At 39.2% G+C, this 26,883-nt stretch overlaps 1 protein-coding gene across 13 annotated transcripts in view; it reads left to right on the top strand.

The window, feature by feature from the left end:
• Positions 1 to 26,883, top strand: part of MARCHF8 (membrane associated ring-CH-type finger 8) — a 143,815-nt gene that overhangs the window by 88,671 nt on the left and 28,261 nt on the right. For all 13 annotated transcript variants that reach the window (XM_050805343.1, XM_050805339.1, XM_050805338.1 and 10 more), the window contains one exon: positions 13,549 to 13,599. In XM_050805343.1, the coding sequence (XP_050661300.1) occupies positions 13,549 to 13,599 (51 nt within the window). The remainder of the gene's footprint in view (positions 1 to 13,548; positions 13,600 to 26,883) is intronic.

Here is a 26,883-nt window from a genome sequence, read left to right as displayed (position 1 = left end):
TATTTGCTTTCAGCCATCAAATGTAAAGAATCAAGAGAAAAAGAATAGTCAATTGTTTTTGTCTGAATGCTTAGCCTTTCTGTTGCTCTTTCTTTATTGCTGATATTACACATTGTTTTCTGGTATCATTTTCCTTCCATGTGATGAATTTCTTTTAAGCAGATCTGTTGGTTGCTAATCTTGTTACTGTTTGTCTGTGACTGTCTTCATTTCCCTTCATTCCTGAAATATATTTTCACCACATATTTAATTTTGGGTAAACACTTCTCTTTTGTCAATATTTGAAAAATGATGTTACTTCTGACTACCGATCTTGAGGGTTTCCTGATGAGCAAGACACAGTCATTTGACTCATTATCCCTCTGTAAGTAATGTATCCTTTTTCTCTCTCTACTTTCCAGATTTCTTCTTGTCTTCATTAATTTGACTATGGTATGCCTGGGCACAGGTTTCTTGTAGTTCATTCGGTTTTTTGAATGCATAGGTTTATGTCCTTCTCCAAACTTGGGAAAATTTTAACAAGTATTTCTTCAAATATTTGCCAGCACCGTACTTTCTCCTTTATTGTTTGAAATAATTTGTAGCCATTTGGGATTGGCTTTTAAAATTAAGTGTAATTCTCTGGAGATTTCTTCCGGATTTGTGTTTATATCAATAGTTTGTTCCTTTTTACTGCTGGAGTAGTTTTCCATGGCAAGCATGGACCACAGTTTTCTAACCGTTTACCTGTTGAAGGACATTTGTTTGAACAAAGCTGCTATAGACACCTATAAGTTTTTATGTGAACATGTGTTTTCATTTCTCCAAGGTAAATCTTCAGGAGAGCAATAGCTATTTCATGTTTAATGTTTAAAGAAACTTCCAAAATTTTTTCCAGGGTAACTGTCATTTTGTTTTCCTGCAAGCAGTATATAAGTGATCTAGTTTCTCTGTATCCTCATCAACATTTGGTGATGTCATTATTTAAAAAAAAAATTTAGCCGTTCTGATAGGTGTGTAGTAATATCTCATTGTGATTTTTAATTCCATTTATCTAATGGCCAGTGATGTTGTACATCTTCTCATGTGCTGATTTGCCATCTGAGTATCGTATTCATTAAAATGTCCCTTATATCTCTTGCCTATTTTCTAATTGGATTTTTTAAAGTGTTCAGGTCTAAGAATTCTTTCTATATTCTAAATACTAGTCCTTAATTGGATATTCATTTGCAAATATTTTCTCCCAGGCTATAGCTTTTATTTTCAGCCTTTTAACAGGGTCTTTCATGGAGCAAACATTTCTAATTTTGATGAAGTTTAATTGGTCAGTTTCTTAAATGGATGCTGCTTGGGTGTCTAGTGTAAGAACTCTTTGCCCAGCCTTAAATCCTGAAGATTTTCTCCTATTTTAAAAATGTTTTATGATTTTAGATTATACATTAAGTCCCTTAACTATTTTGAGTTAATTTTTATATAAGTTTGAGATTCAAGTCAAAGTTTATTGCTTTGTTCCAGGATCATTTGTTGAAAATGCTCTTTCCTCTATTGAATTGCTTTCTTAAGAATCAGTTGGGCATATTGTATGGGTTGATTTCTGGATTCTCTATCCTGTTCCATATGGTTATGTCTGGTTCTTCACTAGTACCACACAGTAGTGATTACTCTGGCTATATATTAGTTCTTGAAATTGGATGGATGGATTTCTCCCAGTTTTTTATTCTTTTAGGATTCTTTAGGATTGTTTTAAGTATTCTAGTTCCTTTGCCTATCCATATAAATCTTAGAATAACCTGTCTATATCTGGAAAAAAAAAAAAAAACTTGCTAGAATTTTGATAGGAATTATGTTTAAGCTGTTCATCAGTTTGGGGAAGAGTTGTCAGCTTTCATTATGTTGAATTTTTCATTCCAGGAACAGTATGTCTTTTTATATGTTGAGGTCATTTTTGATCAATTTTTTTTGCAGTGTCAGCAGTCAGATTCATGTTTTGCTTGATGTGCACCTAAATACTTCAGGTTTTTTAAAGTGGCTGTATAATAGTAATTGTGAGTTCTTTTGTTCATTACTATGTGTGTGTGTGTCATATATGTATATATACACACACATATATATATAGCAATGCAGCTAATTTTCGTGTGTCTATTTTGTATCCTCTGACTTTGCTGGACTCATTCTAGGACTTTGTTGTTGCTACTTATTGTTGATTCCTTATGATTTTCTACATAAGCATTCATGTCATTTGTAGATAGAGATTTTTATGTCTTTCATTCTGATATATATGCCTTTTATTTCCTTTATTTTCCTAATTGTGGTGGCTAGAACTTTTGGCACTGCGATGAATAAGAATAGTAGAAAACATTCAAGAACTGGGAATAGACGGAAACTACCTCAACATAATAAAGGCCATATATGAAAAGTCTGCAGCTGACATTATAGTCATTGGCAAAAATGTAAAAAATTTTCCTCTAAGATCAGGATCAAGATAAGGTTGCCTGGTTTTGCCACAGCTGTTCAACACATTACTGGAAATCCTAGCCAGAGCAATTAGGCAAGGAAAAGAGGTAAAAAGCATCAAAATTGGAAGGAAGTAAAATTATCTCTCTTTACCTATGACACAATTTTTTGTATAGAAAACCCTAAAGATTCCATGCAAAACAAAAAACCAGACTAAATGAATTCAGCAAAGTTTCAAGTTATAAAATCAACACACACACGAATCAGCTGTGTTTCTATGTACTAATAATGAGCAATCCAAAAAGGATATTGAGAAAACAGTCCTATTTACAATGGCATCAAAATGCATAAAATATTTAGGAATAAACTTAACCAAAGTGGTAAAGACTTATACACAGAAAACTACAATATATTGATGAAAGAAATTAAAGAAGACATAAAATAAATGGGAAGACATCCTGTGTTTATTGAAAAACTTAATATTGTTAAAATGACAGTACTGCCCAAATCAATCTGTATATTCAGTATAATCCTTATCAAAATCTCAGTGAATTTTGTTTTACGGAAATAGAAAAATCTGTCCTATTAATTTATATGGAATCACAAGGGATCCTGAATAGCCAAAACAATCTTGAACAAAAAGAACAAAGTGATGGTTTGATGCTTCCTGACTTCAAAACTTATTACAAAGCTACAGTAAACAAGTTAGTGTGGTACTGGCATAAGATAGACATAGAAACCAATGGAATAGAATAGAGAGCCCCAGAAATAAAGCCTCACATATTTGACCAAATGATTTCCCACAATGGCGCCAAGACTAGTCAGTGAGGAAAGGGCAATCTTTTCAACAAATAATATTGGTGGGGGATGGCAGGGGTCTGGATATTAAGATGCAAAAGAATACAATTGGACCCTTACTTTACACCATGTAGAAAGATGAACTCAAAATGGATCTAAGACTTAAAACTATAAAATTCTTAAAACATAGGGAAAGAAGCTTCTTGATATTGGATTTGGCAAAAATTTCTTGGATAGGACACTTGCAAAGGCAACAGAAGTGAAAATAGAGAAATTAGACTACATCAAAATTTAAAACTTTTGGGCATCAAAGGATACAGTAGACAGGGTGGAAAGGCCACTTAGGGAATGGGAGACGATATTTACAAATCATGTGTCTGATAAAGGGATAATATCTAGAATATATAAAGAACTTCTACCTCTCAACAACAACAAATAATCTGATTCTAAAATGCTTGAATAGACACTTTTCCAAAGAAAATATACAGATGACTGGTAGGCATATGAAAAGATGGTCAACATCACTGATAATTAGGGAAATACACATCAAAACCACAGTGAGATATCACTTTACAACCATCAAGGATGGCTGTTATATATATTTTTAAAATGTGTTGAGGATCTGAACAAAGTGGAACCTGATTGTGCACTGCTCATAGGAATGTAAAATAGTGCAACCACAATGGAAAACAGTATGGGAGTTCCTCAAAAAGTAAAAGATAATTATTACTGTATGACCCAGCAGTTCCACTTCTGGGTATATACCCAGAAGAATTGAAAGCCAGGTCTCAAAGAGATATTTGTATACCTGTGTTCATAGCCACATTATTTACAGTGCCAAAGGGTGGAAGCAATACAAGTGTCCATCAAAGGTTGAATGAATAATTAAAATATGGTACATTTATTGCATATAGTTTCATATTTGTCTTAAAAAGAAATGGATTCTGGCCAGGCACAGTGGCTCACACCAGTTGTCCTAGCACTTTGGGAGGCCGAGGAGGGAGGATCGCCTGAGGTCAAGAGTTTGAGACCAGTCTGGCCAACATGGTGAAATGCCATCTCTACTAAAAATACAAAAATTATCTAGAGTAGTCAGAATCATAGAAACAGAAAGTAAAAATTTTTAAAAATATTTTGGGGGTAGGAAGATATAGGGAATTGTTTAATGAGTATAGAGTTTCAGTTTTTGAAAGATGAAAAAGTTCTGTAGATTGTGCAACAATGTGAATATACTTAGTACTGAACTGTACACTTAAAATGGTTAAGATGGTGAATTTTGTATTATGCATACTTGATATGATGGTGTATTTACATTATGTGTATTTTGCCACAATTAAAATTTTAAAAAGAAATGGTGAAAGCAGATATAATTGTTGTTATAATTTAGGGAGTAAGCATTCAATCTTTCACCATTAGGTATAATGTTACCTGTAGTTTTTTAGTAGATGTTTGTATTAGTCTGTTCAGGCTGCTGTAACAAAATACCACAGGCTGGGTGGCTTAAATAACAGAAATTTAATTTCTCACATTTTTGGAGACAAGAAGTCCAAAATCATGTTGCCAGAAAATTTGGTTTCTGGTAGGCCTTTCTTTCTGACTTACATATGACTGCATTTTATCTGTACCTTTCTTTAACCTTGTCATTTACAGCTGTAAATATCCCCCTAAGCACTATTTTAGTTGCATTGTGTAAGTGTGGTATTTTGTGACTTCATTTTTATTAATCTCAAATAAATTTCCTAGTTTTGTTTTGGTGAGTTCTTTTTTGACCTACCAGTTATTTCAGATTTCATTGTTTGATTTCCACATTTGTGAATTTGGTAATTTCTCTCTGCTGTTGATAAACAATAACATTTAACTCTAAAGTTTAACTCTGTTGTAGCCAGAATCATATTTTATATGATTTGAGTCCTGTTACATTTACTGATGTTTGTTTTGTGGACTACTGTATAGTCTGTCGTGGAGACTTTTCCATGTGCACTTGAGAAGAATGTATATTCTGTTGTTGGGTTTTGTATTCTATGGATGTCTGTTAGGTCAAGTTGGTTTAGTGCTGTTCAAGTCTTTTACATAGCTTGGCTGTTCATTGTTGAAAGCAGTATTTTGAAGTCTGCAAGTATTCATCTGTTTTTCACTCAACTCTTGTCAGTTCTTGCTTTGTGGTTTTCATGTTAGGTGCTTATATATTTATAAATATTATACCTTCATGATGGTTGACCTTATCATAGTAAAAGTCCGTCTTTAGCTCTCATAAAATTTTCCTAAGTCTTTTTTATCTGATATTAATATAATGACTGCCCCTTTTTATGGTGGTGGTTTTTGTGCTATGTGCTTTTCTGCTGCTTTTACTGTAATCCTGCTTATAATTTTGAGTCTCAATTGTGTCTCCTGAACTTAGAATACAACTGGATTTTGTGTTCTTGTACATCCTGACAACCTTCCTGTTGATTGGTTAATCCATTTGCAGTTCATGCTATTATTGATATGGTTTGATTTGTTTGCCATTTTGCTTTTTGTTTTCTATGTGTCTTGCCATTTTTGTTCCTTTTTCCTTTATTGCTTTCTTTTGCTTTATTTTGTATTGTAATATTTTAATTCCTTAAATGATTTTTTAAAAAATTATTTCTAATGCTATTTAAAAATTATTTTCTTAATGGTTGTTTGAGGGTTTACAATATATATGTATTTTTCTAACAGACTCTTCAGATTCATATTGATTTAATTCCTGTAAGACATAAAATGATTCCTCCTAGCTACCTCTGTTTCTTTGCTAATAATTGTTTATACATATCTTTATATGTTACAAACCCAACAGTACATTGTAGCAGTTATTTATATAACTGTCTTTCAAAGACATAAAGGAAAGGAGAGTGTTATATGTTTATACAGTTTGTTATTTTAAACTTAGCACTCCTTATTATCTTCATTTGTTTCAGTGTATTTGAGGTTCTATGTGATGTCCTTTCCTTATGCCAAGCTTTCCTAGTAAAAGTCCCTCTTTATCTCTGGTAAAATTTTCTGAATTCTGTTTTGTCTGATATTAGTATAATGATGACAGCTTTGTACCCACCTATCTCTTATTTTTAAATACGTTACATTTCTTTATGTTATAGGTTTAACAATACAGTTATATACATAGTTTTTATATAATTGCTTTTTAAATTATTTAAGAAAGGAATATATATATATATGCATTTATTTTGTCTTTTGTAGTTACACAGTTACTTTTGACTACTGTTTGGCAGTACATGCTTTCAACTCAAAAAACTTCCTTTAGTATTTCTTTTCAGGTGTATCCACTTGCAATGAATTCTCTGAGTTTCTGTTTATGAATGCATTTTTCATCTTCATTTTTGAAGATAGTTTTGCTGAATATAATTATCCTGGTTCACTTTTTTTTTTCTTTCAGTTCTTTTTTTTTTTTTTTTTTTTGACATGGAGTCTCGCTCTGTCTCCCAGGCAGGAGTGCAGTGGCGCGATCTCGGCTCACTGCAAGCACTGCCTCCCGGGTTCAAGCCATTCTCCTGCCTCAGCCTCCCGAGTAGCTGGGACTACAGGCACACACCACCACACCCAGCTAAATTTTTTTGTATTTTTAGTAGAGATAGGGTTTCACCGTGTTAGCCAGGATGGTCTCGATCTGACCTCGTGATCCACCGCCTCAGCCTCCCGAAGTGCTGGGATTACAGGCGTGAGCCACCGCGCCCAGCCTTTCTTTCAGTTTTTTATGTCCTTCCGCTGTCTCTGGCCTCCCTGTTTCTGAGGATAAGTCAGCTGTTAATCTTTTTGTGGTTCCCATGTACTATGGAGAATGTGATGTGTTGTTTCCTGCTGCTTTTGGTTTTTCTTTTCTCCCCTCACCTCTCCTCTCTTCTCTCTCCCCTCTCCTCTCCTTTCTTCTCTTTTGTTTTTTTCTCTTTTCTCTTTTTTTTCCTTTCCTTTCTCCTCTCCTCTCCTCTCCACATTCTTCTCTTTTGTTTTTTTCTCTTTTCTCTTTTTTTTTCCTTTTCTTTCTCAGCCCTCCCCTCCCCTCCTCCCCTCCCCACCTTCCTGCCTGCCTCCCCTCTCCTCCCCTCCCCTCCCTTCCTAACAAATTAAGAGATAAGAAAGCTTGTGATAATGTTTGTGCAGATGGGAGTGTCTTTTCTTCTTCTTCATGGCCATAAAGGTCCTCCTGGACAGGGGAATTATGGTAGGTTTACTCTCGATCTCCTTCCTGGGAGTAAACCCTTGAAGAGGGAATTTGTGGCAGCCTCATTTGTCACAGTTTCTGCTTTTAATCATATAAGGGAAGTATGGAGAAGGCTTCTTCCTGCATTCATTGAATATCAGATGTCTTCAGCTTCAAATCATGATTATATCAACTCTGAGTTTTGAATGGGTCCTCACAAAAGCAACAGATCAGAAGAGATTTAACACAAAAACAGATGCAGGAATCTAGCTGTCTTCTATTAAACAATGAGATTTACAGAAATGTACAAGAGTACCACTCTGCTCACTAATTTTTGTTTTTTTGAGAAAATAGTTAACTTCATTGAAATGCTACTTATATTTACCGGGTTTATTGCTAATGCTAAATGAATTAAGAGATATATTTTTTACACTGTTAATTTTAATTTCTAATATGGCAAATATCCATAGATAAAACCTTACATAATCCAAAGGTTTTGGGAGTCCTTAATCTTTTTTTTTTTTTTTGAGATGGAGTTTTGCTCTTGTTGCCCAGGTTGGAGTGCAGTGGCGTGATCTTGGCTCACTGCAGCCTCCGCCTTTCAGGTTCAAGTGATTCTCCTGCCTCAGCCTCCCAAGTTGCTGGCATTACAGGCATACGCCACCACACCCAGCTAATTTTTGTATTTCTAGTAGAGATGGTGTTTCACCATGTTGGCCAGGCTGGTCTCGAACTCCTGAACTCAGGTGGTCCTCCCACCTCGGCCTCCCAAGTGCTGTGATTACAGGTGTAAGTCACCATGCCTGGCCCTTAATCATTTTTTACAGGATAAAGGGGACCTGAGACGAAAAGATTTCAGACTTCTAGTAACTTCTTCATAGTCCCAAAGTGAATTGCTTTACTTCCTGGTATAATGTCTATTTTCCAGGCTGGTTGAGGAAGGAGGAATTCCAGAGAAATGGGCAATGGCAATATCAGGAAAGCAAAATGTTTTCCCAGGAAATCTTTAGTTAATTTCTTTCAAAAGAACTTTTTATATATTTAATATTTTTCCTTAACTGCAAAGTAGTGTGGGAAAGTGAGAACTTTTAACTGGGTTTGTTGCTGCTCAGGACAAAGTCAGGGTTCTTTTGGTGGGGACAAAGGGAAATGGGTATTGAGTATGCAGTTAGCAGTGTTCATTGCCCACATATTTTGTTTGTTTTTTAAGGACCAGTCCTGGTCAGAGTTTCAGGAAAACCCCACATGATGAAGTCCTATTGTTTGACTCTTTCATACAGAATCCGAAAAAGTTGCTTAGGCATCTCACCTCATTGTCTTCTTGATAATTATTGGTTTCTGCTTTCCAGGGTGTATTTGGTTTATGTGAGTTTTATGCCTTGACGCTATCCACAAGTACATTCTGTTGGAGCCGCATGTGGACTTGCAAAGCATCATTTACAGCACTGATTAAATTGTAAAGTGTGCCTTATTCTTCAGCATAGCTTCTCTTTGTGATTTGGTAGCTTCTTACATTAAGAAAACTTTGTTTTCTCACACTCTCAGACTCAGTCTTTCCCAATCTGTATCGCTGTGTTTCCTGATTGATTTATTTCTACTAACTCTATTGTGGGCTCATAGCCATCTTTTACGTAGGAATTTACTTTTAAAATAGTCATAATTTGCTTTTTAAAACATGAGTCATAATTTGGATGCAGTAGTATGCCTGTAGTCTCAGCTACTTGGTAGGTTGAGGTGGGAGGATCACTTGAGCCCAGGAATTAGAGACTGTAGCATGACATGATGGTACCCATGAATAGCCACTGCCCTCCAGCCTGGACAACATGGAAAAACCTTGTCTTAAAAACAAACAAACGAAACTCATAGCCTTTATTGATTTTTCTGGTTCAGGATTTGGAATGAAAACTTGCACCCCAAACTGTGGTCTGGGAACAGCAGCATGGGAGTCACCTGGGAGCTTTTTGGAAATGCAGAAATCTCAATCCACCCTAGATCTAACAAACCACAATCTGCATTTTAGCAAGATCCCTAAATGGTTAAGTGTCCAGAGTTGGAGAAGCACTGGCTAAGGAGAAAACAGATGAAATCTAGAGGGCATGGGGCTGTGTTCTGAGGAGCTCTTACGTTTAATGTAGATGTAAAGAGCCCACCAGAGGGATGTGGAGATGAAAGCCAGGGAAGTGTGTGGCATCTCCTAGTACCTTTTCTGAGGAAAGAAGGAAGATGCAGCGAGGCTTCCATCTCTCCTGGGGTCACAAGATGGTGGTATCCAGTAAGCAGTGACTGAATGTGTTAAAGAGCTGTAAATAATTTGCCAAGGTTTTTATTACTTGGGCATTAAAGCTTAGTTTGGGCTTGAACTGGAACTTTTTTCTCTTTGGTATGTCTAATTCCACTTCTTTACATCGTTGCTTGGCAAACTTTACTTCTCATTCAGAAGCAAGATACCATTCTGACTATAGGGCAGAGTGGGGTCATACTTGTATGTGCTTCTTTTATGTCGTTCTTAAGCTCTTCCCTAGTTTGGACGTTTCTCACCAAAACACTTTTTCAGAGGAGTTCAGTGGTAATACATGTTGAGCGTCCCTAATCCAAAAACTCGAAATCCAGCATGCTTCAAAATCTGAAACTTTGGAATGCCAGCATGACACTCAAAGTAAATGCTCATTGTCACCTTTCAGATTTTGAATTCTCAGATTTGGGATGCTCCACCAGTAAGTATAATGCAAATATTCCAAAGTCCAAAAAACTCAGAAATATGAAACACTTCTGGTTCCAAGCATTTCACATGAGGGATTCTCAATATTATCATTGGCACATGGTTAGGAGTGAGATTTTTGTCCATATTCTGTGCCTGACACAGTTTGTTTGCACATAGTAGTTGCATAGTAAATAAGTGTGGAAAGAGGGACTGATTTGAATGAGTCTTGGGATTTGCTTTCTGAAAAATATCTCTGTTGTCTTGAACTATATATTTTAAGTCCAAATAAATGGACATTTAAAGAGCAGTGTTTAGGCTGGGTGCAGTGGCTCATGCCTGTAATCCCAACACTTTGGGAGGCCAAGGCGGGCAGATCACGAGGTCAGGAGATCGAGACCATCCTGGCTAACACGGTGAAACCCAGTCTCTACTAACAATACAAAAAATTAGCTGGGCGTGGTTGCGGGTGCCTGTAGTCCCAGCTACTTGGGAGGCTGAGGCAGGAGAACGGCGTGAACCCGGGAGGCGGAGCATGCAGTGAGCCGATATGGCATCACTGTACTCCAGCCTGGGCAACAGAGTGAGACTCTGTCTCAAAAAACAAAAAAAGCAGTGTTTATTGGGGGAAAATAAAAGGTGGTCTGTTGGAACTGAACTGTTGAGATCCTACCAAGTAGTGGATTTTGTCAAATATTGACAGGTTTCAGGCTTTACAACATCTGTGTTTTCTGGGGCTTGTTACTTGTTTGGTTTTACCAATGTAAAATATGAATTGTTCTAACAAGAAAACAAAATAAGAGCTTGCATTATCAAATTTATTTCTTAAAGGGTAAGGAACAGCTTTAGCTCTCAATCTGGATTTATAATGTTAGCTTAGCAGGTAGGTCTCCCTCACCCCAATATCCATTCTCTGTTGAATAATTAATGTCAGAAAGGTCTGAGGATATGATTTATTGCTTCTCTTAGTATTTCTCTGTAGATTTCCAGATGGTGTCAAACCAACCATTCCTTGTGAGATAGTAAGTAATGTGGCAGTGGTTATAATTGGCTTTCTGTATAGATAATCCAAGGCCTGTGGTATCTTTGTTTTAACTTAGTAGACTGCACTAAAAGTTAATAGTAAGTCACCAGTAGCTTGGCCTTAAAATTGAGACTCACAGCGGTGCCCTGTGTTTACCTATAAGTACATTCTTGACTAATGAATGAAACTGAGATTACTTGTTCTCTGGACAGGGGGCTTTCATTCCCAGTGAATGAATGTGTGAATAACATGATTGAATTAAATTGTTAGTTAAACTTGGTCCTTTTTTTTTTTTTTTTGAGAAGGAGTCTTGCTCTGTCGCCCAGGCTGGAGTGCAGTACAGTGGCGCTATCTCAGCTCACTGCAACCTCCGCCTCCCAGTTTCAGGTGATTCTCCTGCCTCAGCCTCCTGAGTAGCTGGGATTATAGGTGCGCGCCACCATGTCTCGCTAATTTTTGTATTTTTAGTAGAGACGGGGTTTCACCATGTTGGCCAGGCTGGTCTCGAACTCCTGACCTCGGGCAGTCTGCCCGCCTCAGCCTCCCAGAGTGAAACTTGGTCTTTTAGAAGCATTCTTTGGTAACATTCTCCCAACAACAATTTGAGCATACTTTATGATTTACTAATTGACTGCCTTAAGATGAAGAAACAGGTCAAGTATGGTGGCTCATGCCTATAATTCCAGTCCTTTGAGAAGCTCAGATGGGAGAATTACTTGAGGCCAGGAGTTCAAGACCAGCCTGGGCAGCATAGTGAGACCCTGTCTCTACAAAACATACTTAGACGTGGTGGCACATACCTGTAGTCCTAGCTACTCAGGAGGCTGAGGCGGGAGGATCACTTGAGCCCAGGAGGTTGAGGCTTCAGTGAGCCATGATTGTGATTGTGCCACTACACTCTAGCCTGGGCGACAGAGTGATCCCTGTCTCTACACAAAATATTTAGTCAGGCAGGATACTAAAATACTAAAAAATATTTGATAGTCCCAGTTCCTCGGGAGGCTGAGGCAGGAGGATCACTTGAGCCCAAGAGGTCAAGGCTGCAGTGAACCATGATCATGCCACTGCACTCCCAGCCTAGGGAATAGAGCAAGGAAATACAAGTAAGATCTTCTCTTCTTTAGGCAGTAGTTTTTGTTACTTATTTGGGTTTAGAGCAAGAATGAGTAGATGCAGGAAAATGGCTTTATTTTTAAAAATCAGATTTATGTTTAGAATGTTCACTTTTTTTTTTTTTAAGTTGTAGGATGGAAGATGATCATAGTTGTTTGAGGGTTGCCATAACAAAGTGCCATACAGAAGGTGGCTTAAGCAACAAAATTTATTTTCTTATAGTTTGGAGGCTGGAAGTCCAAGATCAAGGTGGCAGCAGGGCTGGTTTCTCCTTGGCTTGTAGATGGCCGTCTTCTCCCTCTGTGTTCACATTGTCTTTTATCTGTGTGTGTCTGTGTCATAATCTCCTCTTCTTACAAGGACACCAGTCCTATTGGATTAGAGTCCACTAGGATTAGAGTCACCTCCTGAGTAGCTGGGACTACTATTGACGTCATATAAACTTAATTACATCTTTAAAGGCCCTATTCCAAATAATTATGTTCTGAGGAACAATTTTAGGACATCAACATCTAAATTTTCACAGAAGGGAGGGGAATACACAGTGTAGCCTATGATAGTTGTGTATCAGGGAGGTCAACCTAAAGGTAAAAAGGCCAGGTGGGACGTTATTCTTCAAGAATTCTAGCTGAGAAATGAAGAGAATCTAAACTAAAGCATTGACAATAAAAATGAAAATGAGTTGTGATTGAGAGGAGGAAGAATTTGATACAAGACTATGTGACTGAATGTGGAGGGGCATGAGAGGAAGGAGGCTAGCGTGGCTCCCAGATTTCCCTGCTCCAGGAGGAGGAACTGAGTTGAAGGAGATGTGAGCTGTGTGATGTCCCTGTTGAGTATTCAGCACTTTGTTAGCCAGACACCCCAGGGCTGGTCAGCCGTCCCACTTTCTTTGCTCTTTCACAGTGGCTCCTCGACTGTGTCACATACAACTGAGCATGCAGCCTCTCCACTTGAAATGTGTCTTAAGACACTTATCACCATCTGAACCTCCACATGAAGTGTGACTTAAGACAATACTATCTTATTTTAACAGCGAATTCTAAACTCTTATTTTTTCCTGATAATAAAAAAATTAAATCTTTTAAATAAAAAGTTAAATCCTTTAGGACAGGGACTATTGTTTAATTCATTTTGCCCAAATGTGCAATATTTACTTCCTGGCTACATACATCTAGTATATAGTAGGTTGTGCTTTGCAAATTCTAGTTCAGGGAATGATTTGTCAGTAGGGTTGTTATGATCAATTACTTGTTCTTTGCATATTTTAATCAAAGATTGATAATTAAAACCTGTTTGATTTTCTTGCAGAATGAGAAGACTTTGGGACATTCCATGAGTCATTCAAGCAACATTTCTAAGGTAGCGTGCCACTGAAAAATGTTATTTATTACCTTGAGGCTTTTGTGTTCTTACGCCTTACATGTGTTCATACTCTTTTTTTTGAAAAGACATCAGAGTTCTCAATACATTTCTATAATCTGTTCTGGGACCATAAGAGGTATGTGGCAGTTATGTTTTTCTGGTAAGGCAATTTTGAGTGTGTATAGGGGGGAGTGATTTCTAGGAGAAAATTCCATTTTTTCCAGAAAACCATATACTTTAAGGCAGAAGAAATCTCAGGCACGGGAGAGTCTGTTGCCACAATTAGGAATATATTTGACTGGGCCGGGCGCGGTGGCTCACGCCTGTAATCCCAGCACTTTGGGAGGCCGAGGCGGGCGGATCACGAGGTCAGGAGATCGAGACCAGCCTGGCTAACACGGTGAAACCCTGTCTCTACTTTAAAATACAAAAAACTAGCCGGGCGAGGTGGCGGCGCCTGTAGTCCCAGCTACTCGGGAGGCTGAGGCAGGAGAATGGCGTGAACCCGGGAGGCGGAGCTTGCAGTGAGCTGAGATCTGGCCACTGCGCTCCAGCCTGGGTGACAGAGCGAGACTCCGTCTCAAAAAAAAAAAAAAAAAAAAAAGGAATATATTTGACTGAAAGTAACAAAAAGCTAAATATGGTGATTTAAATAATTATGGATTTATGTGGTTCAGTTGACAAGGTGTCTAGAGGTGGGTGGTCCAGGGCTGACTTGCTCACAGATTGTAGTGTACCCAATTCTGTGGCTGTTCGGGGCGCCACTATGTAACCCGCACGGACCTAGGGGCACTGAACAAGGGGCAAACGCAGGAATAAAAGACAAGAGACAAAAGTTTATATTTGGAAAAAGGGGTCGGGGGCACCTTGGCTCTAGTGGACAAGGGCCCTGAGCTTTACACAGCCCTCCGTATTTATTAGTCAAAACAGATAGTGAGAATGGGGGTGGAAGAAGTGGTCAGCTGCTCAGTCTAGAGTAGGCTTGCAAGACTGCATTCCTCAAACAACAGGCTGTAGATGTCGCTGTAGCTAACCTCGGCTCCAGGTAGTGATTGCCTCTGCCAAACCTTCTGTCAGCAGGAGCAGTCAGCAGGGGCAGTCGTGAGTTTGCTCATATCCTGCATTCGTGATAAACGGTTTGCTGTTTGATCATATAGCCTCCAGTGGGATGCTGAGTTGGTCACGTCCCATGGGCCTTCGGCTCCCTGCAACAGATGTTGCCAGGGACTCAAGCTCTTTCCTCTCTCTGCTACCTCCTACTTGACAGATGGTCTTACGGTGAGAGCTGGACCTTCAGGCATTGTGGTTGTGGCCTTGGCAGGAATTAGAGGAATGATCAAGGATTAAGAGATCTGTTAGCTGAGAGTCACCATTTTCAGCAGGAAGGCAAAAGTTTTCTCAGAAGTCCCACCTGGCCGCCTGAAATCTGCTTACATCTCCCTGGCCAGAACTGGATCACAGGCCACCTCTAGCTGGAAGGCAGCTAGGGAAAGGAGGGCTTGGGAAGTGAATCAGCCATCCAACAGCATCTGCTCACCTGTAGTGTGGTCACTTTAGCCCACCAGCAGCACACTGGGTGCCAGGGTATGACCTAGGAACCAGCAGAGTGTATCTGATGCAGTGCGCTTGCTCCCAGGCAGTGCTCCTCTCACAGCCCAGACATTGACTCTGGCCAACTCCTTTGCCATACAGTTAATGGCCATGAAAGTTCTTTGCAAGGGTGAACCTTTTCCCCATGTTTTTGGCATGTGGCCAAACACAACATAGATTCAGCTGGGAGGATTTGAACAAGTGACAAAATCTGTCTGCTGTCTCAGGCCTCCTAGATACTCTGAAATCAACAGTTACATTATATGCCATTTTAATGTACTGACTACACATATGTTTTCATTCAGGTCACCTTATTTTTTAAAACTAAAAGTAAACTCTGGCAAACCTTCTTAAGACATTCATCTGTTCTTAGGCATATTTGTAATCTAATTATATTATTTTTCCACTTAATTTTGCATTAAACATAGGAATACCTTTCACAAAATATTTTTTCCCATCCAACCTCCATTTCTTTTCTTTTGCTGTTCCTTTGGCCAGGAATGCTGCAGTGCTAGAACTATGCAGTGGTAAACCATTGCTGCCCATTTTTGCACCTTTCAAAGGAGCTGATCAGTGTCTAAGCATGGAGAAAAGTGAGAAGGTGCAGCTGCAGATGGACTGTTTGCTTAAGTTGAATTAAACGTGTTAAAAAACACTCAGTAGCACATGTTGCCTTGCCCTAGTAGCTAGTAGCCAAGGGCAGTTCTGAAGGAGGACATCTTATGCCTTAAATATGTACCTGTTCGTTCATGGATTTCAGTCACATTTTATTTAAAGGAAACTTCTTCCTATAGTTAAAAAAAAAAAAAAAAACCATTTGCAAACCACCATCTTAAAAAGTCTAGAGGAAAGGCTATCATCTTGGCTTGGGTTGTGGGTATTTTGAACTTTGTAAGGGTTTTGGAGTTAACATGGATGATGACTTACTAGCCATGTGATTTTGAAAAAGGACATCTCTCTGAACTTTAATTTAGTTATCAGTAAAAGTAGGGTAAGCCAGACACGGTGATTCATACCTGTAATCCCAGCACTTTGGGAAGCCGAGGCGGGCAGATCACCAGAGGTCAGGAGTTTGAGACCAGTCTGGCCAACATGACGAAACCCCATCTCTACTAAAAATACAAAAAATAGCCAGGCGTAGTAGTGCACATCTGCAATCCCAGCTACTTGGGAGGCTGAGGCAGGAGAATCGCTTGAACCCAGGAGGCGGAGGTTGCAGTGAACTGAGATCGTGCCATTGCACTCCAGCCTAGGCAACAAGAGCAAAACTCTGTCTCCAAAAAAAAAAAAAAAAAAAAAGGTAGGGTAATAATATAACCTTCAGGGTTGTTCTGAGTCTTGGGATTAATGTTTGCATGGAGCCATGGGGCAGCTCACCTATTACACTGAGCCAGCAAACCTGACTCTTGTCAAACTTTGTTGAATCCTGGTGATGTTAGGTTGATTGGGCCAGGATAGTTCATTTAATGGTAGCTTTATTATTTATTGCTGAACAATGGAGAACCATATATTATTTTTTCCTTCTTGCATACTTTTTTTTTTTTTTTTTTGGACAGAGTCTCGCTCTGTCGCCCAGGCTGGAATGCCATGGCACAATCTTGGCTCACTGCAGCCTCCGCCTCCTGGATTTAAGCAATTCTCCTTCCTCAGCCTCCTGAATAGCTGGGATTACAGGTGCATGCCACCACGCCCAGCTAATTTTTGTATTTTCAGTAGAGATGGGGTTTCACTATGTTGGTCAGGCTGGTCTCAAACTCCTGACCTCGTGATCCACCCACCTTGGCCTCCCAAAGTTCTGGGATTACAGGTGTGAGGCACTGTGCCCAGCCCCTTCTTGCATACATTTTTACTGTGTGCTGTTTGTGACTGGACATTTACTGTGTCCAATGAGTTCCGGGATGCTTACTAGAGTCATTGGAGAGAATCTGAGTGGAGTGAGCCTTTAGAACATTTGATTACTCACAGAACTTCCTGGTTAACCTGTCAACATGAAATTCTTTTGCAAAGTGTACCCCTTTGTAACGAAGATAGTTAGCATGCTGTATAAGGTGGTTAGGCATGAACCAGTTCAGTGGGATTGAGGAAGGGAGGGCAGGCCCCCTGTGGAAGATAACTGTTTTTGAGAAGTCAGTTTTTTTTTATTGGAGTATTTATTAAATGAACCTGCTGTTTGAACCCAGTTTTAGGCCGTGACATGTAAAATCGTATCTTCAGAATAGCAGACACACTCTTGAGATTAAAGGAGGCTACAATGTGGACATACTTTATGCTACCTGAAATCCCCGTTGTCTCTGTCAGGAGACTTTTTCTGCTGACTCTTAGACCCCAGCCATGGTCAGCACATTAGCCAGTCACTGCAGTCTGCTTTATGCTTCTGTAGTTCATCTCTTGCTGGCATAAATTTAGAGGCTGAAAAGAGGTAAAAAATAAACCTTTAATCCTGCCTCCTAGTATTCCATCTAGATTTTGTTACAGAGTGTCTCAGTGTGTATTGCAAGCATATTGACTTTAAAAACCAGGCTCCATTTTCAAAGAAGGAAGCAGGTAGGTTGGATGGGATGTTTATGAGGCTGCTAGGTCTGTGGTGGCTTGCCTCTCTTCAAAATGGGCAGCTGGATTTGATCCCCTTAAAGAGTTAATAAAAGAAGCATATTGGGATATTTAAGCAATTACAATGGCGAAGTCTTCACCCAATACTTATTTTGTATTGATAGTACAATGTTAATGGATATCATTTGTTGAGCCTCTGTTACCAAGGGATTTCATGAAATTTGTCACCTCCAATTAACGTCCTAAGGGGTCCAAAGACACCTTTTCCTTTTATTTTTCGAGATTGCACTTATCACTGCCTGGGTTTTCATGAATTTTTTCCCATTGCACCTTCACCCCACATATAACCTCCACGAGTGTAGAGCCATGCTTTGTTTACCCCTAAATCTGCAGAGCCAGTGATGGGATGGAGCCCTGGAGGTTGTCAGTACATGTTGAGTGAATGTTTGCATGGTGTTCTGCTAGACACTTGATACCCAGCCCATTGTTCATCCCTCTTCATCATCCCAGCCACTTCCCAGGCCCGGCCTCCTAAACTCCTACAGTAGCTTCTCAAGAATCTATCACAAACCGTCTAGCACCCAGCAGCCAGTAAATAGAATCCTAATGCTTCTGTTTTCAATTCTTCAGTGTTTCTGATTACACTACCTTGAGCTATCAGATCTAAGGTGACCTGGGCCTGGCCACTTGGAACCTGATCCTGTACAATATCCCCTTGGTCATGATCTAGGTATGGTGACTACCTTGACGATTTTCAAACAAGCCAAATTCCTACCTGCGCACCTTTGCACATGCTGTTCTGTCCGAGAGGCCTCTCCCAATCTTATCCCTTTTTTGCATGAATGGCTAAAATTCCTAACTCATTTCTCCTTCAGTTCTTAGCTTCTTTAGAGTCGCTTACCCTTAACACCCTCCCCTTAATCTAAATTTTATCACTCATTTGGATTTTGTTATTCTTTTTCTTCATAGCACCTATCACAGTTTGTAATGATAGCAATGTGTAGAATATCTTGTATTTTTAGAAGCAGCAGAATGTCCTCCTTGGGAAAAAAATCTGTTTAATTGACTGAGTGCTTGGAGAAGTTTGAGGCAGTTTGAGTCACACAGGTGACATGCTTATACAAAGACAGGCACTGGAATGCAGCCCCCATGAAACCCCCATGCATCTTGCCCAGACCTTCACCTCACTGCAGGGTCCTTGACCATGTGGGCCAGCTGAGCCGTTCTGGAGGATGTTCCCCAGATCCCCAGTCCACACTCAATCCTCACCCTATGTACTTCCCTTGCTGCTGTTTGCTTAATCATTTTCTAAAGAACAGACTCAAAGTTTTATATCATTGTGTAGTATCTGAGATCACATTTGATTGGTTTTCTTTTTTTAGTTTATTTGTACATATTTATGGGGTACCTCTGATATTTTGTTACATGCGTAGACGATATAATGATCAAGTCAGGGTATTTGGGGTGTCCCTCACAGTGAATATTGATCATGTTTATGTGTCGGAAACATTTTAAGCCTCTCTTCTAGTTATTTTGAAGTATATAATATATTGTTAACTGTAGTCACCCTACTCTGTTGTTATCGAACATTAGAACTTACTGTGACTATCTAACTGTATTTTTGTACCCATTAACCAACCTTTCTTTCTCCCTCACTCCTCGCTCCATGTACACCCTTCCCAGCCTCTGGTACCTATAATTCTACTTTCTACCTCCATGAGATCAAATTCTTTAGCTTCCACATGTGAGTGAGAACATGTAATATTTGTCTTTCTGTGTCTGGCTTATTTCACTTAACATAATGACCTCCATCCATGTTGCTACAGATGACATGATTTCATTCTTTTTGTATGGCTGAATAGTATTTCATTCTGTATATAAGTCACAAATTCTTTACCTGTTTGTCCATTGATGGACACTTAAGCTGATTCCATATCTTTTGCGAATAGTGCTACGATAAACATGGGAGTACAGATATCTCTTTGATAATACTAATTTATTTTCCTCTGTGGAAATACTCTGTTGTGAAATACTCTGGGGAAATACTCTGTTGTGAGATTGCTGTATTATATAGTAGTTCTATTTTTAGTTTTTTGAAGAATTCCCATACTATTTTTCATACTGGCTGTACTAATTTACATTCCCACCAACAATACGTAAGAGTTTCCTTTTCTCCGCATCTTCACCAACATCTTTTATTCCCTGATGATTAGTGATGCTGAGCAGTTTTTCAGGCAGCTGTGGTCATTTATATGTCTTTTTTTGAGAACTGTCTGGTCGTGTCCTTTGCCCAGTTTTTAATGGAATTGTTTGTGTTTTTAATGTTGTTTGAGTTTCTTACATATTCTGTATGTTAGTCCCTTGTTCGATGGGTAGTTTGCACATATTTTCTCCCATTCAACAGGTTGTGTCTTCACTCTGTTGATTGTTTTCCTATGCCGCGCAGAAGCTTTTCAGTTTAATAGAGTCCCTTTTGTCTGTTTTTGGTTTTGTTGCCTATGCTTTTGAGGTCTTAGCCATAAAATCATTGCCTAGATCAGTGTCTTGAAGTGTACTCCCTGTGGTTTCTTCTAATAGTTTTATAGTTTCAGGTCTTATGTTTGAGTGTTTAATCCATCTTGAGTTGATTTTTGTGTGTGATGAGAGAAAGGACTTCAGTTTCATTCATCTGCGTATGGATCTCTAATTTTCCCAGCACCGTTTATTGAGAGGGTGCCCTTTCCCTAATGCATGTTCTTGGTACCTTTGTTGAAAATCAGTTCGCAGTAAATACATGGATTTATTTCTGTGTTGTTGATTTTGTTCCATCGTTCTGTGTATCTGGGTTTTGTTGTTGTTGTTTGTTTGTTTTTTGAGACAGAGTCTTGCTCTGTCACCCAGGCTGGAGTGCAGTGGCACTATCTTGGCTGACTGCACCCTCTGCCTCCTGGGTTCAAGCAGTTCTCCCTGCCTCAGCCCCCTGATTAGCTGGGATTACAGGTGCTAATTACAGGTGGGATTACCACCAAGCCTGGCTAATTTTTGTATTTTTAGTAGAGATGGGGTTTCACCATGTTGGCCAGGCTGGTCTTGAACTCCTGATGTCAGGTGATCCACCTGCCTTGGCCTCCCAAAGTGCTGGGATTACAGGTGTGAGCCAGCACTCCTGGCCTGTATCTGTTTTTATAACAACACCATGCTTATTTTGGTTTCTATAGCCTTGTAATATCCTTTGAAGTCAGGCAGTATGATCCTTTCAGCTTTGTTTTTATTAGGATTGTTTTGGCTATTTGTGCTCTTTTTTAGTTCCGTATGGTTTTAGGATTGTTTTTTCTGTTTCTGTGTAAAATGACATTGACATTTTTATAGCGATTGCATTGAATCTGTAGATTGCTTTGAGTAATATGGTCATTTTAATGACATTAATTCTTTTAATCTGTAGACATGGGATATCTTTCAATTTGTTCGTGTCCTCTTCAGCTTCTTTCATCAGTGTTCTGTAGTTTTTCTTGCAAGGTCTTTGACCTCTTTGATTAAATTGATTTCTAGGTATTTTATTTTGTATAGCTATTTTATTTTATTTATTTATTTTTTTTTTTAATTATACTTTAAGTTCTAGGGTACATGTGCATAACGTGCAGGTTTGTTACATATGTATACTTGTGCCATGTTGGTGTGCTGCACCCATCAACTCATCAGCACCCATCAACTTGTCATTTATATCAGGTATAACTCCCAGTGCAGTCCCTCCCCCCTCCCCCCCCCCCCGTGATAGGACCCAGTGTGTGTTGTTCCCCTTCCTGAGTCCAAGTGATCTCATTGTTCAGTTCCCACCTATGAGTGAGAACATGCGGTGTTTGGTTTTCTGTTCTTGCGATAGTTTGCTGAGAATGATGGTTTCCAGCTGCAGCCATGTCCCTACAAAGGACACAAACTCATCTTTTTTTATGGCTGCATAGTATTCCATGGTGTATATGTGCCACATTTTCTTAATCCTGTCTGTCACTGATGGACATTTGGGTTGATTCCAAGTCTTTGCTATTGTGAATAGTGCCGCAGTAAACATACGTGTGCATGTGTCTTTATAGCAGCATAATTTATAATCCTTTGGGTATATACCCAGTAATGGGATGGCTGGGTCATATGGTACTTCTAGTTCTAGATCCTTGAGGAATCGCCATACTGTTTTCCATAATGGTTGAACTAGTTTGCAATCCCACCAACAGTGTAAAAGTGTTCCTATTTCTCCACATCCTCTCCAGCACCTGTTGTTTCCTGACTTTTTAATGATTGCCATTCTAACTGGTGTGAGATGGTATCTCATTGTGGTTTTGATTTGCATTTCTCTGATGGCCAGTGATGATGAGCATTTTTTCATGTGCCTGTTGGCTGTATGAATGTCCTCTTTTGAGAAATGTCTGTTCATATCCTTTGCCCACTTTTTGATGGGGTTGTTTGGTTTTTTCTGTAAATTTGTTTGAGTTCTTTGTAGGTTCTGGATATTAGCCCTTTGTCTGATGAGTAGATTGCCAAAATTTTCTCCCATTCTGTAGGTTGCCTGTTCACTCTGATGGTAGTTTCTTTTGCTGTGCAGAAGCTCTTTAGTTTAATTAGATCCCAATTGTCAATTTTGGCTTTTGTTACCATTGCTTTTGGTGTTTTAGACGTGAAGTCCTTGCCCATGCCTATGTCCTGAATGGTATTACCTAGGTTTTCTTCTAGAGTTTTTATGGTATTAGGTCTAACATTTAAGTCTTTAATCCATCTTGAATTAATTTTCGTATAAGGAGTAAGGAAAGGATTCAGTTTCAGCTTTCTACTTATGGCTAGCCAATTTTCCCAGCACCATTTATTAAATAGGGAATCCTTTCCCCATTTCTTGTTTTTGTCAGGTTTATCAAAGATCAGATGGCTGTAGATGTATGATATTATTTCTGAGGACTCTGTTCTGTTCCATTGGTCTATATCTCTGTTTTAGTACCAGTACCATGCTGTTTTGGTTACTGTAGCCTTGTAGTATAGTTTGAAGTCAGGTAGCGTGATGCCTCCAGCTTTGTTCTTTTGACTTAGGATTGTCTTGGAGATGTGTGCTCTTTTTTGGTTCCATAAGAACTTTAAAGCAGTTTTTTCCAATTCTGTGAAGAAAGTCATTGGTAGCTTGATGGGGATGGCATTGAATCTATAAATTACCTTGGGCAGTATGGCCATTTTCATGATACTGATTCTTCCTATCCATGAGCATGGTATGTTCTTCCATTTGTTTATGTCCTCTTTTATTTCACTGAGCAGTGGTTTGTAGTTCTCCTTGAAGAGGTCCTTTACATCCCTTGTAAGTTGGATTCCTAGGTATTTTATCCTCTTTGAAGCAACTGTGAATGGAAGTTCATTCATGATTTGGCTCTCTGTTTGTCTATTACTGGTGTATAAGAATGCTTGTGATTTTTGCACATTAATTTTGTATCCTGAGACTTTGCTGAAGTTTCTTATCAGCTTAAGGAGATTCTGGGCTGAGACAATGGGGTTTTCTAAATATACAATCATGTCATCTGCAAACAGGGACAATTTGACTTCTTCTTTTCCTATCTGAATACCCTTTATTTCTTTCTCTTGCCTGATTGCCCTAGCCAGAACTTCCAACCCTATGTCGAATAGGAGTGGTGAGAGAGGGCATCCCTGTCTTGTGCCAGTTTTCAAAGGGAATTTTTACAGGTTTTGCCCATTCAGTATGATATTGGCTGTAGGTTTGTCATAAATAGCTCTTATTATTTTGAGATACGTTTCATCAATACTGAATTTATTGAGAGTTTTTAACATGAAGGGCTGTTGAATTTTGTCAAAGGCCTTTTCTGCATCTATTGAGATAATCATGTGGTTTTTGTCTTTGGTTCTGTTTATATGCTGGATTACGTTTATTGATTTGCATATGTTGAACCAGCCTTGCATCCCAGGGATGAAGCCGACTTGATCATGGTGGATAAGCTTTTTGATGTGCTGCTGGATCCGGTTTGCCAGTATTTTCTTGAGGATTTTTGCATCAATGTTCATCAGGGATATTGGTCTAAAATTCTCTTTTTTTGTTGTGTCTCTGCCAGGCTTTGGTATCAGGATGATGTTGGCCTCAAAAAATGAGTTAGGGAGGATTCCCTCTTTTTCTATTGTTTGGAATAGTTTCAGAAGGAATGGTACCAGCTCCTCCTTGTACCTCTGGTAGAATTCAGCTGTGAATCCATCTGGTCCTGGACTTTTTTTGGTTGGGAGGCTATTAATTATTGCCTCAATTTCAGAGCCTGCTATTGGTCTATTTAGGGATTCAGCTTCTTCCTGGTTTAGCCTTGGGAGAGTGTAAGTGTCCAGGAAATTATCCATTTCTTCTAGATTTTCTAGTTTATTTGCATAGAGGTGTTTATAGTATTCTCTGATGGTAGTTTGTATTTCTATGGGGTCGGTGGTGATATCCCCTTTATCATTTTTTATTGCGTCTATTTGATTCTTCTCTCTTTTCTTCTTTATTAGTCTTGCTAGCGGTCTCTCAATTTTGTTGATCTTTTCAAAAACCAACTCCTGGATTCATTGATTTTTTGGAGGGTTTTTTTGTGTCTCTATGTCCTTCAGTTCTGCTCTGATCTTAGTTATTTCTTGCCTTCTGCTAGCTTTTGAATGTGTTTGCTCTTGCTTCTCTAGTTCTTTTAATTGTGATGTTAGGGTGTCAATTTTAGATCTTTCCAGCTTTCTCTTGTGGGCATTTAGTGCTATAAGTTTCCCTCTACACACTGCTTTGAATGTGTCCCAGAGATTCTGGTATGTTGTATCTTTGTTCTCATTGGTTTCAAAGAAGATCTTTATTTCTGCCTTCATTTCATTGTGTACCCAGTAGTCATTTAGGAGCAGGTTATTCAGTTTCCATGTAGTTGAGCGGTTTTGATTGAGTTTCTTAGTCCTGAGTTCTAGTTTGATTGCACTGTGGTCTGAGAGACAGTTTGTTATAATTTCTGTTCTTGTACATTTGCTGAGGAGTGCTTTACTTCCAATTATGTGGTCAATTTTGGAATAAGTGTGATGTGGTGCTGAGAAGAATGTATCTTCTGTTGATTTGGGGTGGAGAGTTCTATAGATGTCTATTAGGTCTGCTTGCTGCAGAGATGAGTTCAATTCCTGGATATCCTTGTTAACTTTCTGTCTCGTTGATCTGTCTAATGTTGACAATGGGGTGTTGAAGTCTCCCATTATTATTGTATGGGAGTCTAAGTCTCTTTGTAAGTCTCTAAGGACTTGCTTTATGAATCTGGGTGCTCCTGTATTGGGTGTATATATATTTAGGATAGTTAGCTCTTCCTGTTGAATTGATCCCTTTACCATTATGTAATGGCCTTCTTTGTCTCTTTTGCTCTTTGATGGTTTAAAGTCTGTTTCATCAGAGACTAGTATTGCAACCCCTGCTTTTTTTTGTTCTCCATTTGCTTGGTAGATCTTCCTCCATCCCTTTATTTTGAGCCAATATATGTCTCTGCATGTGAGGTGGGTCTCCTGAATACAGCAGACTGATGGGTCTTGACTCTTTATCCAGTTTGCCAGTCTGTGTCTTTTAATTGGAGCATTTAGTCCATTTACATTTAAGGTTAATATTGTTATGTGTGAACTTGATCCTGCCATTATGATATTAACTGGTTATTTTGCTCATTAGTTGATGCAGTTTCTTCCTAGCCTCAATGGTCTTTACATTTTGGCATGTTTTTGCAATGGCTGGTACCGGTTGTTCCTTTCCATGTTTAGTGCTTCCTTCAGGGTGTCTTGTAAGGCAGGCCTGGTGGTGACAAAATCTCTAAGCATTTGCTTATCTGTAAAGGATTTTATTTCTCCTTCACTTATGAAACTTAGTTTGGCTGGATATGAAATTCTGGGTTTAAAATTCTTTTCTTTAAGAATGTTGAATATTGGCCCCTACTCTCTTCTGGCTTGTAGAGTTTCTGCCGAGAGATCTGCTGTTAGTCTGATGGGCTTCCCTTTGTGGGTAACCCGACCTTTCTCTCTGGCTGCCCTTAAGATTTTTTCCTTCATTTCAACTTTGGTGAATCTGGCAATTGTGTGTCTTGGAGTTGCTCTTCTCGGGGAGTATCTTTGTGGCGTTCTCTGTATTTCCTGAATTTGAATGTTGGCCTGTCCTACTAGGTTGGGGAAGTTCTCCTGGATGATATCCTGAAGAGTGTTTTCCAACTTGGTTCCATTTTCCCCCTCACTGTCAGGCACCCCAATCAGACGTAGATTTGGTCTTTTTACATAATCCCATACTTCTTGCAGGCTTTGTTCATTTCTTTTTCTTCTTTTTTCTTTAGATTTCTCTTCTCGCTTCATTTCATTCATTTGATCCTCAATCGCTGATACTCTTTCTTCCAGTTGATTGAGTCAGTTATTGAAGCTTGTGCATTTGTCACTTATTTCTCATGTCATGGTTTTCATCTCTGTCTGTTCGTTTATGGCCTTCTCTGCATTAATTATTGTGGTTATCAGTTCTTCCACTCTTTTTTCAAGATTTTTAGTTTCTTTGCGCGGGGTACGTAATTCCTCCTTTAGCTCTGAGAAGTTTGATGGACTGAAGCCTTCTTCTCTCATCTCGTCAAAGTCATTCTCAGTCCAGCTTTGATCCGTTGCTGGCGATGAGCTGCGTTCCTTTGGAGGGGGAGATGCGCTCTTATTTTTTGAATTTCCAGCTTTTCTGCCCTGCTTTTTCCCCATCTTTGTGGTTTTATCTGCCTCTGGTCTTTGATGATGGTGACGTACTGATGGGGTTTTGGTGTGGGTGTCCTTCCTGTTTGTTAGTTTTCCTTCTAACAGTCAGGACCCTCAGCTGTAGGTCTGTTGGAGATTGCTTGAGGTCCACTCCAGACCCTGTTTGCCTGGGTGTCAGCAGCAGAGGCTGCAGAAGATAGAATACTGCTGAACAGCAAGTGTACCTGTCTGATTCTTGCTTTGCAAGCTTCCTCTTACGGGTGTACTCCACCGTGTGAGGTGTAGGGTGTGGGTCTGCCACTAGTGGAGGCTGTCTCCCAGTTAGGCTACTCAGGGGTCAGGGACCCACTTGAGCAGGCAGTCTGTCCGTTCTCAGATCTCAACCTCCGTGTTGGGAGATCCACTGCTCTCTTCAAAGCTGTCAGACAGAGTCACTTG

The sequence above is a fragment of the Macaca thibetana genome, chromosome 9 (assembly GCF_024542745.1).
Source record: "Macaca thibetana thibetana isolate TM-01 chromosome 9, ASM2454274v1, whole genome shotgun sequence".
In the NCBI taxonomy this organism is placed as follows: Eukaryota; Metazoa; Chordata; class Mammalia; order Primates; family Cercopithecidae; genus Macaca; species Macaca thibetana.
This window is presented reverse-complemented; position numbering and strand designations above follow the sequence as displayed.